Below are 12777 nucleotides of genomic sequence, written 5' to 3' on the forward strand. Positions count from 1 at the left end.
GCACATCTGTCTCCACCCGCCCCCCCCTGCCGCCCCCCCGCCACCATGTCCAGCGAGAGCCCTGCCATCATCTGGGTTAGCAAGGGAATATTCAGGATCTCACTGTTCATCCATGTGCAGAAGGGGTGGGGGGAGCGAAAAAAAAAATCCCACATTGTCAGAGTAATGCCAAACTCTCCCTGAGTGGGATGAGCAGAGCAGATGCTGCAATGAGATGCCAAAGCGGCTCCCCTTCCTCTGTGCCTTGGGTGCCTATAAATTGCTCCGGCGCGCGTTTTCAGCCTCCTCTTCTGCTGGCAGGTGGTACCCGGGCTGAATTCTACGTTCAGTCTCTCTCTCGCTCGGCTCCCGGCGGTGAGGCGCTCACCGCCGCTGCCGTTTAGCTTCTCTTTAGCTCCTCCGCTCCAGTCCCGAGCCTCGCCGAGCGACCGTGCCTGCCCCTCTGCGCACCGTGGAGCCGCTGGCCCCAGCTCGCGCGCCCAGCGCGGGTCTTTGGGGGTGCCTGTCTATTAGAGTTGTGGTTGTTGCAAAGGAGGAAGGAAAAAAGGCAGGGGAAGGGTGAACAGAGCGAGCGAAAGAAGAGAAGAAGGAGGCAGCAAAAGGCAACTTCACAGGGAAAGTTGGTGCGAACTGGCGCAGTCTGCAAAAACGGAAAAGTCGATCGCAGGCCGTGGCATAAAAGTGTGAGCGGGTCCCGGCGAGAGCGAGAGGCAGCGGCTGGCTCTGCCCTCCTAGTGGCGGGTGCCCTCCCGGAGCGTCGGCAGCCACAGGTGCGAAGGGGCTCGGAGGAGGCGAGAGGGCGCACTGCGCACCCCTCCCCCAGCCCCCGCCCCCACCTCGGGACTTCAGCTCAAGTCACTAGGCGTCCGAGCTCCCTCCCCAGCCGCAGCCTCAGCGGGGGGAGCCGGAGCAGCCTAGGAGCGGCCGGCGCCCGCCCGCTCAGGGGAGTTGGGGATCGCAGGGGCTTGTTTTCGGCTCTGAAGAGGTCCCCGCCCAACCTTCAAAATTTTGTCCAAAAGCAGACAGGAGGATCGCCCCGCGCTGAGCCGGCTGGTGGGCAGCAGGAGGCGCCTGATCGCCGCCGGGGCGCTGGGGGTGGTGATGGTGCTGCTGCTGGTCATCCTCATCCCGGTGCTGGTGAGCTCGGCCGGCACGTCGGCGCACTACGAGATGCTAGGCACCTGCCGCATGGTCTGCGACCCCTACGGGGGCACCAAGGCACCCAGCACGGCCGCCACGCCCGACCGCGGCCTCATGCAGTCCCTGCCCACCTTCATCCAGGGCCCCAAAGGCGAGGCCGGCAGGCCCGGGAAGGCAGGCCCGCGTGGGCCCCCCGGTGAGCCTGGGCCACCGGGGCCCGTGGGCCCGCCGGGCGAAAAGGGCGAGCCCGGCCGCCAAGGCCTGCCGGGTCCGCCCGGGGCGCCCGGTCTGAACGCGGCCGGGGCCATCAGCGCGGCCACCTACAGCACGGTGCCCAAGATCGCCTTCTACGCTGGCCTCAAGCGGCAGCACGAAGGCTACGAGGTGCTCAAGTTCGACGACGTAGTCACCAACCTCGGTAACCACTACGATCCCACCACGGGCAAATTCACGTGCTCTATCCCGGGCATCTACTTCTTCACCTACCACGTCCTGATGCGCGGTGGGGACGGCACCAGCATGTGGGCTGATCTTTGCAAAAACAACCAGGTGAGTGCGGACAGGCAGCAGGGAGGGCGGGGAAGGAGCGCTGCAAGGTGCGAGCAAGAGGGAGGAGACCCCGGAAATGGGGTGGGAGTCGGCGGAGAAAGGGCGCTTCAGCTGGGGCTCCCCGGAGCAATGCAAGGGAGTACGCCATTCCACTCTGGGGGTTCGGGGGTCGTAAGCTAAAGAGGTCTTTCGCGCCCAAGAGGGCGGTTCTGAGCCCAGGACCTGCGCTCTGTGCTTAAGCATTTGACTGTGACCCTCGAGGGGCGGGAAGTCGGAACTCGGTTCCCAGAACAGCTTGTGTACTGGGGAGTCCGGGAGCAGCAGTAAGTGACTCCGGCTGTGGGATTCTCAGCACCGTAGGGTCATTGCTCGCAGGCTTTGGCGGGAATAGAAGGGTTGGGGGAGTCCAGGATGAGCGTGCCAGGGCGACAAGCCCAAACCCGGGGGAGAAAGACAAGGGCCCAGGGAGAAAGAGGTGTCCTGAAGGAGCAAGTTCCAGCGCGTCCCAGACCGGGAAACTCGCGCAGTCTATCTAGTTCTAGACACAAACTCTGATTTAGTTATCAGCCGAGGAGAAGAAGAGGGAGAGGTAATGAGTGCTCATAACGGAAGGGCAAGTTGAGATTCATGAGTTTACACTGTAAAACAGTCCACCAAACACAGAATCCAAACTCCACTTCCTGGAGTTGGCGTGAGGACGCACCGGCAGGTGGAAAGGAGGGCGAGAGCCTAGTTCAGCCTGGGGCTCTGAGCCTCACCGCCAGAAAGCCCCAGAGCACCGTGAGGGTCCTTCCAGCCCCAGCTTTCAAGTCCACATTGGAAGCGGCCTTGGCCTTGACTGTGAAATAGCCTCAGATTAGCTCTGGGCTAGGAAGACTCGATCTCTTGAGCTGGTTGGAGCTGCCGCAAGGGCCACATGGCTGCAATTTTATACTGGGCCAACTTGCCAGTTTGCTTGAGAAATTCGCAGTCATTGCAAAACCAAAGTGTGTCTTATCTCTTAGTCACAAGAGGAAAATAATCATTGTAACTGCCTGAAAGTGTAATTAGACCCTCTGCATATGCCCAATCAGTGGCCGCTGGAGGGAAAGCCTTGTAGCTTGCCGTCCTGACTGAGTTCTTGAATTCTAACTTGGTTTAAGAGGTGGCGCAGTGAATGGTCTGAGCCCAGGCCCTGACCAACTTTGGTTTCACCAAGTCTGTGAGACTTGGTGACTCATCCCCTGAATTCAGACCTTTTAAGCTATAACCCAGGTTTCTATTAAGCAGCATTGAAACTGGATTTCTTCAAAAAACCTAATTCAGTGTCAGAATTGTTCCAAAAACGAAAGAAAAATATACTAAATGTATAAGAGATGGAAAGGACAAAAAACAAAAAACGTCCCATCCCTTCCCTTTCCTACCACCCCTCACCTCTAAAGGATTATGAAGTAAATTGCTTAAGGGCCCATCAGGATTTGTCAGGACGCTGTAGAACAAAAAGAGAAATAATGTCCACCAGGAGGCACTGAAAGGGCTGTTTATTATAGTTTTGCACGAAAATAATAGTAAGATAAATAACAATTGCTTGCAGAGCAATAGGTAAATGGCTGTGAAAGGGCATGACTCCCCGTGCCAATATGGAGCGATGGTGTCCCCCTTCCATGAGGGCTCAGGAGCAGCTCCTCCGCAGACAGTCCAGGCACCATTTGTTTACACACTGGCTATCTTCTGACTCAAAGGTTGAGTCTGGAAATTACTATCATACCGAAGAGATTGTTTTTAGAGGTATTCACCAAAATGGAGTAAAATTCAAGTTTAATTAGCCAATGTATAAAAGTGCTCACCTCTTTAAATATCTGGAAATTGCAATTACATGAAAAAAACAGGGAACAAGATATTTGAATTACTTTAAATGTTGATATCTAGACTGCTGAGCCCAGGATGTTACACTGATTCCAAGAAAACCGTTCTGCATAGGTATTCTATGTGCATTTTGCTTTTAAATTATTTCATTGTCTGGGGTGTGGACTGCTTCTTTGTATCACCCTAGTGTGTACATTCTTAAGGGTGAAGAAAAAAGAACAAGGCAAAACAGCTGACCTTAAGTGTATAAGGCTTTTTACTGGCATCACTAATCTACATTAAAAGTGTGCAACAACTAATTCAGAAAAATAAATATAGTAACAAACAGCATATTTCTGAGTTTAGCATGGGCTATTTTGGAAAATGGCTATTACAATATTACTTTTAAGGACCTTTATCTCTAGAATAAAACTATTTTGGAAAGTCTGGTCTGCACCCAGTTATAGATGAGAAATCTTATATATCTTTATTAATATGGAATGAATAGTTCACCTTGCTTTTCAATTATGCTCTTGTCCGATTACTTTGTAGAATGGCCGTTTCCCGCTCTGAACTGACCTAATTTGTTTTCACAAAACAGCAGCTCAGAGACCCATGTCAGTGTCATGTTCTGTGGATTAAGTGGGTTAGAGAAACACAAAAATTGCACTAAAATACAGTTCACTCTAGGATAGAGAAATGCCTCTGGACCTTTACCAGAAGAGAAACATGTTATTTATGATTTGTGTTAATGCAGGATCACAGATGGAAACATCAAAGGCCAGTAAATTAACCTGATGCACCACTTAACCTTTTGTTTATGATTCCACAGAAGTACAATGAAAATGAAATTACGAGAACATCAGTAGCAATTAATTAAATTAGCAAATGTTACCATAAATATTGTCTCTAATGATATACCCTCACTAATGTGGTAATGCTGAAGCTACCCAACCCATTATATTCTCACAAACACGCCCACTTCTCATATTCCCAGTGAAACCACCAACCTAAATTTAACCTTACCATTTTGCTGCGAGCCCATGACAGTGCATATTAAAGGTAAAAATTGGATTCACACAGTTTACATAGAAACAGAAAATATTTTTAATATGTTTCTATATTGTTAGCAGAAAACTCAAATAAAAATATTGCTATTTGAATGCAATCATTAAAATACTACTATAATAAGCCACTATGATAAAAATGTAAACAGGCTCAAGATTAGAACTGTAAGGTAATTAAAGACCAGTTTTTGCTTTAACAATTTATTAGCTATGGCACCAGTGAACAAGAGGTATATTGCGAACAGTGAATAGTTTGTGGGTTGACATTCATTTATTATTGAGATCAATAAAATGTCAAATTAATTATCTTTTTAGGGGCCATGAAACATGTACTAAAGATCAAGCTGAATCTAAATACTTAACTTATAACATGAAAAGATATTAGAGCACATTTAGATGGAAATGGATATGGAGAGCCAAAGAAAGGATACATCACATTCCCAGGAAAAATGCTGAAATCAATGTACATTTGGGAAGCCAAAAATAGCCTCCAGGGTGGATGCATTACCTTCCTCAATAGTTTGATGGCTTAAAGGAGGAATTGTTGGAAGTCACTGAGCTAGAGACTAGAGCTTGAAGTTTTAAGTGCCATTATACCTTTAGAGTATGATCAGGTGAGCAGGAATGCTGAGATCATGCAGAGTACCCTTGAACATGGCAGTTATTTAATTGGCAAAGTCTCACGGTACAGTACAGGTTAGAATCTTAGAGGATCACTGTCATTAAAAAGCAATCACACTGGCTTTTTTTCACAAAGGAAGTGAAACCATAGGGTAACTTCCAGTCTGTGAGATGACACTTTCTTGTGGTTATCCCTACTGAATAAAAATGGTAATAATTATGTGGGTTTGTGATTCTATCCTATAAATAAAAACTGCATTACAGTATTTTTAAGATTAGTGCCTCTGAATCAAGTGATTTTAATGAGACCTGGTTCCCAAATGCCTTGATATAGAAAAGTGTTACATAGTAAATGCCTAAGCAGTAGATAAAATATGTCAGGTTATCAATAACAGCTGAGAAGTATACTATGGATTGATAATTAATGAATATATTACTAATATGGCTAATTACTATTTTGTATTTTACTTTTTCTCACACATTAAAAATCTGCACATAAGACAGATCAGGTCATAATAGTGCTATCCACCTAGTAGATTTTTTTCCCTGGGAATTAATGACTAGACGAAATTATTAAATCAAAGCATTCAACTCCTACAAACTTATGATTAATTCCTAGGAAATATTGTGACACTTAATTGTATTATCACTTAGTGGTCAAAACAGATCATTCACTAAATTGGGGTGCACATTTCAACCAGTGCTTCACAGCATAACTGTGTGGCATGTTGCTGTTATTGCATTAGTGCCAGTTACCAAGGTGTTAAAGAATTCTAAATCCTGTAAGCCCTTGTCTCCTTTTGCTATATGATATTCAGAAAGAAAATTTTAAAATACTACTTAAATTACTTTACAAGTTCAGCAGTGTCAAAGAGACTTCTTTTTTTTAACATTTCAGCATTAATGTGAGAACATATCACATAAAAATTTAATTTGAAAACCTATCATTTACATTTTGAAAGACATGCATGGAAATTCTTGACTTATGTCTCATTTCCCTCATTTTACCAAGTGATAAAATCTTGTATATTATACCCCAAGTCATGCATTATTACATAGTGCAGGTTTACAAAACCACTAAATCACTTGCTGTGTTTTTCAGGGAAATATCATTATACTGGAATAGAAACAAGCCACAAAGTAGATGTTTTACTGAAATAAATCAAATACAAGCCTGTCTATTGAAAATTTTTTTTCCAAGGCAGTATCAAAATCTAGCTAAGTGGACGTGAAGCCCAATTTGAGTTTAGGGTGTGACAGAATGTCCATGTTACTTGATATGATAGGCAATTTGACTGTTTGCAAATTTCTGTCAATTCACTAATGAGATCACAGAGTAGATTTATAAGCGAGCTCCATCTTCAAAGCAAACCACACATTTAATGACATCATTCAAAAATCCTAGCAATTTGAAAGACTTCAAATCATGGAAATTTAGTTCCTTCTATAATTTTAGATGTTGAAATTTGCAGACATCACAATTAAGTGATAAAAAGGTACAGATAGAAAAAAAAGCCCCTGAAAATTTGGGTGATATAGTCACAGATGTTTAAGTGAGTTAAACTTCTGGTAAAGGGGGCTTTACTTGAATTAAATTTTGAAAGCCCGATATCAAATGGCTTTCTTCTTGTATAGTATAGTTAGAGTAGTGGTATTTCTCTGAGTTGTCACCTACTGTGTACCTCAATGTTTTAACAATTGTGAGACTCAGCTAAAGTTTGGACTGAATTTGTGTTCCTCAACAGTTGGTTATAATAGTGTGATTGGATAAATTAAAATGCAAGATGTTACTGTATTATTCCTACTTCAAGAAATGATTGGACACAGAGGTTCCAAGATTTAGAAAAAGTAGTGATTTAGGAAAAAATAAAGTGGCTTGTACTTTTTACCAAATGTAGTAAAGAAAGACTGCTGGTATGACTCACAAAAACACTGTTTTCTCCTTTTCATTCCTCCTTTCTGATAACACAGCTGAAACGATGCCTAAAATATCCTCAGAGAGCTCCAAAGGCCAAGGTGGACATTTCTGTGTCAGTTCTGTGCTATGGCAGCACATTGCTTGTAGATGGCCTAAAAGAAAACTCAAAGATCCTCTTTGACAAATTCTAACTCTTGTCTGTTTCACATAGGTGCGTGCTAGTGCGATCGCCCAGGATGCTGATCAGAATTACGACTATGCCAGTAACAGTGTAGTCCTTCATTTGGAGCCAGGAGACGAAGTCTACATCAAATTAGATGGTGGGAAAGCCCATGGAGGAAACAACAACAAATACAGCACATTTTCTGGATTTATCATTTATGCTGACTGATCATGTAGAAACTGAGTTTACTGTTCTGAGTTTGGACACTGGATTCGTACGGCTTACATCAGTGAATCAAGGATCCCAGGGGAATGCCAGTTGTGGGGCCCCTCAGATGTATTTAAGTGGGGGATTCAAATGCTACCTGACTCACATCTGTATTCTCAGAAACATTATGTAAAAAAATATTAAAAGCAAGATAAGCAGATGTGTGATCCACTACCGCCAAAGCAAATACTCCTTATTGTTAGTGTCCATGTGAATGAAGTCCTATATAGATAACAATTTTTTATAGAAAAATCTAAGACACGAATTATTTCTTCAATATATATGATACTTTGGTGTACCGTGATCCTGCTGCTCTTACCCATGTCAGCTTTGGTTCTTGTGAGTGTACCTGCTTATTATGATTCTCGGAGCCCATTCCTAGTGTGGGAAGGAATGATTTTACCCGCAGGAGAAGGTCTAATTGAAACAATGCTGCTTGTCCCCAAAGAAATTGTTTGCCTTGTACTCTTGTGAACTTTAGAGCTAGACCTGGGAATGATTCAACTTCAAGCCTTAACCTGGAATTTTCTGGATTTGAGCAAATTCCCAAGCCTATGGTCATTTTCCCATTTTCTTTTTCTTATGGATTTTCTTTTCTCTTTTCTGGTGATAGTCTTTAAAAATAGAGATTGAAATTGTATCATAGGTTGACCCTGTAAGTGTGAAAATGTGTAATATGTATGGTATTAGAAAATCCTCTAAGTGTCCATTCTGTCAATAGAATGTGTTTAGATTTACTAGGAAAGTCAGAGAAATGTATTCTTTGGTGTTAAATCAGACTGAGGTTGTTTGCCTTCTTTGGAACAAAAGATTATTCATAACCTAATACACGAAACTTTAATTTGAGCTACTGCATGCATCACCAAGGGGACTCTAAGGAAGGCCTTCAAAGAGTTACTGTAAGTCGTGGCCTGAGGTTATTTCAAAATGAACAATTTCACATATAACCAGTATGACAACAGAGTGTATATATTTTATAGAAATACCTGCCATGTGTGTGTATGTATATGTACACATATACACACACACACATATAGATGAATAGATATATATATGGCTTCAGACCATAGGCACAGTGGCTGGTATAGCTTCAAATTTTTAATAAAAAAATATATGTGTATGCATACACACAAACATATAAATTATCTGACTTATTTTGGATTGAAATATATTTTGGATGACAAAAATATATGGAATAGCAAAATAATTTAAATGACTTCTCTTTTAAGAGTTATCCAGAAAATTGAATTGTATGAGGTCCTAGGCATCACGTGTCTGTAAATTAAGCCTATGGCTGCTCTGTTACCCCTGCCAATCGATACTTTTCACTGCATTCTGTGGCAGACTGTTAACATTAGGATTGCTGAAACAAAGTGGCTCTCCTTTGTAGTGTTTATGAATTATACACATTTGAATTATCAATTTTTTTTCTCAGGTGGATTGAAGCTGACAGTAAAGTAGATTTTGAAAGTGGTGCAAATCCTTTCTCTCTATTTAAAACACACTGCCAAAAGCCATCTCCTTAAAACTAAGAAAAAGATCAACAACAATGCGTGTTGATAGATCCTGACTATCAGACAACTTCCACTGTTACAATGAAAAATCTGTTCCCCTCTCAGCTGCCTTTGAAGACTAACAAGTAGACTTCAAAAACAGATTTAAAAATCTATTTGTTTTTCTGGTAAAGGACATTTGCATTTTTTTCATTTAAAGGAATTAATTTGTTCTTCTGGCTCTTTCCTCTTGGGTACTTTATGTTCTAACACAGAAAACTTGATCATCTTTGATCCACAGAAATATCTTTTATTTAACAAACCTTACCTTTCCCCAAGAGTTATGCATGGTGTTCCCATCTGCAGGTGCTGTGTGCTTGGTTTAAATGCCTTAGTCTGGGAAACTGTCATGGTTATGTGATTTAAAGCACTCAGCCCATTCTTCAAGAATAATGACTAATTCTATCTGGCCTTCCTAATATATAAGATAACTTATAAAAGAGTTACAATGGATTTTATTTCAATTTAACAATATGTACTATTAAAAAGGAATTAGCAACAGGGTTTGGGGAATTCTTTTCCTTCTTTTTTTTTAGGTAACAGATAGCATACTGAGGATTCAACCAAAAGATTAATTTATAAACACTGCACATCAGCTAAGAGTTTTAACTAATAGTTTTTAAAAAGGCTTTATTTACATAATTCATCAGGGCTGGGAACCTTTTAGAGAGTAGACTGTAGAATCAGACTGTCATTTCTAGTAGACCTGACCTTTTCTTCAGATAAATAAGCATTATTTTCTCTATTTAAGGCCAAGGAACACAAAGAAAAGGTAAAAGAAATAAAGGTAATATGTACGTATATATATATGGCAAACATTTTTTTGCATTATACATTATTAATTACTTAAATTGTGGCCTTTGTTATTATAAATGTAATGATTCATTAAACTATATTATGTAATATATCCTGACTTTTATTATTGAATTTTTATAATTCAGTATTATGTGATGAGTTCATGCCCCCTTATACAAATTTTTCAAAATGTAACAAAATGTATAGCAAAACTTTATTTCAGAAAGCCACAGGCAACACAAATTGATTTATTATAAGTATATATAAATAGGTGGACAGCTCATAATTAACCTTCCGCACTATTTTTTTCCATTGTAAATTGGTAATTGTCTTATGGTATCTATTGAAAAAAATCTCAGAATTCAACTTCCCTTGCTGAAGAAGCTATTTTAAAGTGCCATATCATTCATTAAGCATTAATTAAAGAACAGCAGGATAATTAGTTGGATCACCAATATTATGAGAAACATTGGACTGCTCCAAAAGGGGCTGATTTAACTAAAAACATTTAAATTTTCAAGTAGGGCAGCTGATAAATTGAGAAAACAAAACAAAACTTCACTAAAGGGATTCAAACTGTAAGTCATTGTTTGGAAGTTGGTAGTTCTGTGTTTATTTTGCTAAAGCCAAGCGGTAGGGCTCCGTGAGGTACAGCAGTTCCCTGAAGGTGCAGGTGTGAGAGCCAGTCTCTGGGAAGGCAAAGTGCTTCTAACTCTTATAAAAAGGAAATGACCCATCACTACTCCTATGTAGCTCTGATTAATTAATATCTCACAGCAGGTTTGAAATCACTGAGTGTTCTCTGTAAGCTTTATTTTCAAGGTGTGAATTTATAACCATCCTATTTGAAAGTCAGCCATCGCTGAGGGTTGTCTATCAGTATCTTATCAAGTGCATTCTCAGCTATACCTCTAAGCAACATTTTAGGAACAACGTTGGTGAGTATGTGAGAATAGCCGTGACCTCCATATTTCATCAGCCGATGCTTTGTGTGTATGTCATGTGCCATCAGAATTCGATCTCCATAGCCCTCATCCACCAGAAGACGCACCCTGTGAAAAAATGTTAACTCATTATATGGCATTTGTCTCACATTTAAAGCACATTTTCAGGGTACTTTAAACTTTTTACTTAAAACCTATTATGTTTGTTGTAGAGATCCTGCTTCCACTGTGGCATATATACTGGGAGACCCTTAATAAATACTGTGTGGTGATGATAAAGGTACTGCTGCATTTTGGTAGAAACAGGATTCTTATTCTATGAACACCGAAATTTCTAACCTGTGGTATTTATGACAATGCCTGGCAATACTGCATTAAAGAGAGCTCCTGACAGGGGATGGCAGTTTGAACAAATGACCACTTTAGCATTTTACTAAATATCTTGGTTCTGCATTAGTAGCCAGTTCCCACTCCAAAAATTCCTTTTAGTCGGCCTGCCCTTCAGATCTCAGTCTCTCTCCTTTTGTTTTCTAGCAAGTAACATCAATGTCTATTTGTGATTAAAATAGGGAAACAAAGGGAATCTCCATACAAATAAAACATTCTGAGAGTCGTATCAGTTGGTTTGTCAGTGAATGGCATATGATATAGCTAGAGAGTCATTTTGAGAAGGTCAGCAGTGGTTTGTCTGTCTTATGAGCATTTGTCCCATAGAAGTCCATGGGAGTTTTGACTTAGTCTTGGAGCACTGGGTGAAGTTGACCAATAAAAATTTACTCTACTTTCTTTCCTTTTCCTCAAGATTCCTATAGATAATTAGCTGTTCCTTTAAATTTATAGTCAGTCGGCTAAAGAAGGGCTTCCTGGCTATTGTCTAAATATCTAATCCTCTTTGCTTTGTTAAATGCTGTCATCTGCAGTGTGAGTCACCTCCTGACAGCCTCCATCTGTGTGTGTTTGGACTCTGGGCAGTGTCTGCAGTAACTTTCATAGGTCTCAGATGACAGGAGATGCAACTTGGAGATAGTGGCTCTTTTCTGGCATTTGCTATATAGTCTCATCAGTCTCTAGATTCCCAAGTGGATCTAGGTTTTCTTTTTGTTTCTATAACATCTCTTGGCATTCTAATGCAGCGATTTTCAACTATTGTGCCGCGGCACACTGGAGCAAGAATTTTTAAAACCTGGCTGTTCAGTCAGTCACTGACCTCTTTTCCCCTAGATCAGTGGTCCCCAACCGGTTTTATGGGAATGGAGCTCAGCAGATAATGTGAGCGATGGGGAGCAGGATGAAGCTTCACTCACTCACCTGTCACTCACTGACTGACACAGGCCTGTGGCCCAGGGGTCGGGGACCCCGCCTTAGATTGTCAAGTAAAAAAATGACAATGGCCAACACAACAATAGCCATCTGGTATGAATGAATAAAAATTATATCTACTTTTTTGTCAGGTTGGCAAAAAAATACAATACATTATTTGGTGTGCTGCAGAATTTTAGCAATTATTTTATGTGTGCCATGAGATGAAAGAGGTCGAAAATCACTGTTTTAGTGCATGAGTCATATTAAATAATTACTACAGTAAGCAGAACGTGGTGCACTACATGGAAAACTCAAGTACAAAGCCCTGCCCTCTGAGAACATACATTTTAAAATAAATTAGCCATGGCCAAGTAGCTCAGTTGGTTGGAGTATCACCCCAATATGCCAAGGTTGCAGGTTCAATCCCCAGTCAGGGCACATGTAAGAATCAACCAATGACTGCATAAATAAGTGGAACAATAAATTTCTCTCCCACTGTTGCTTACTGTCCCTAAAAATCAATAAAAATAAAAATAAAATCAATCGATAAATTACAATTGAAGATTAGATCTTGTGTTTGCAGATCACAGGGAGCCACTGGACATGTTGTTTAGAGCCCTGCATCCATGTCATG

At 41.5% G+C, this 12777-nt stretch overlaps 2 protein-coding genes across 3 annotated transcripts in view; one reads left to right on the plus strand and one right to left on the minus strand.

The window, feature by feature from the left end:
• Positions 1-836: 836 nt before the first annotated feature.
• C1QL3 (complement C1q like 3) lies at positions 837-10268 on the plus strand. Its single transcript, XM_045857797.1, has 2 exons — positions 837-1689; positions 7331-10268. The coding sequence occupies exons 1-2, from the start codon at positions 1102-1104 to the stop codon at positions 7508-7510; spliced, it is 768 nt and encodes a 255-aa protein (XP_045713753.1). The 5' UTR covers positions 837-1101; the 3' UTR covers positions 7511-10268.
• The window catches only part of PTER (phosphotriesterase related), a 59880-nt gene continuing 57200 nt past the window's right edge, over positions 10098-12777 (minus strand). For both annotated transcript variants that reach the window (XM_045857794.1, XM_045857795.1), the window contains exon 5: positions 10098-10949. In XM_045857794.1, coding sequence (XP_045713750.1) covers positions 10739-10949 — 211 coding nt within the window. In that variant the 3' untranslated portion in view covers positions 10098-10738. The remainder of the gene's footprint in view (positions 10950-12777) is intronic.

The sequence above is a fragment of the Phyllostomus hastatus genome, unplaced genomic scaffold (assembly GCF_019186645.2).
Source record: "Phyllostomus hastatus isolate PE091 unplaced genomic scaffold, TTU_PhHast_1.1 phas_scaffold_1674, whole genome shotgun sequence".
NCBI classification, from domain to species: Eukaryota; Metazoa; Chordata; class Mammalia; order Chiroptera; family Phyllostomidae; genus Phyllostomus; species Phyllostomus hastatus.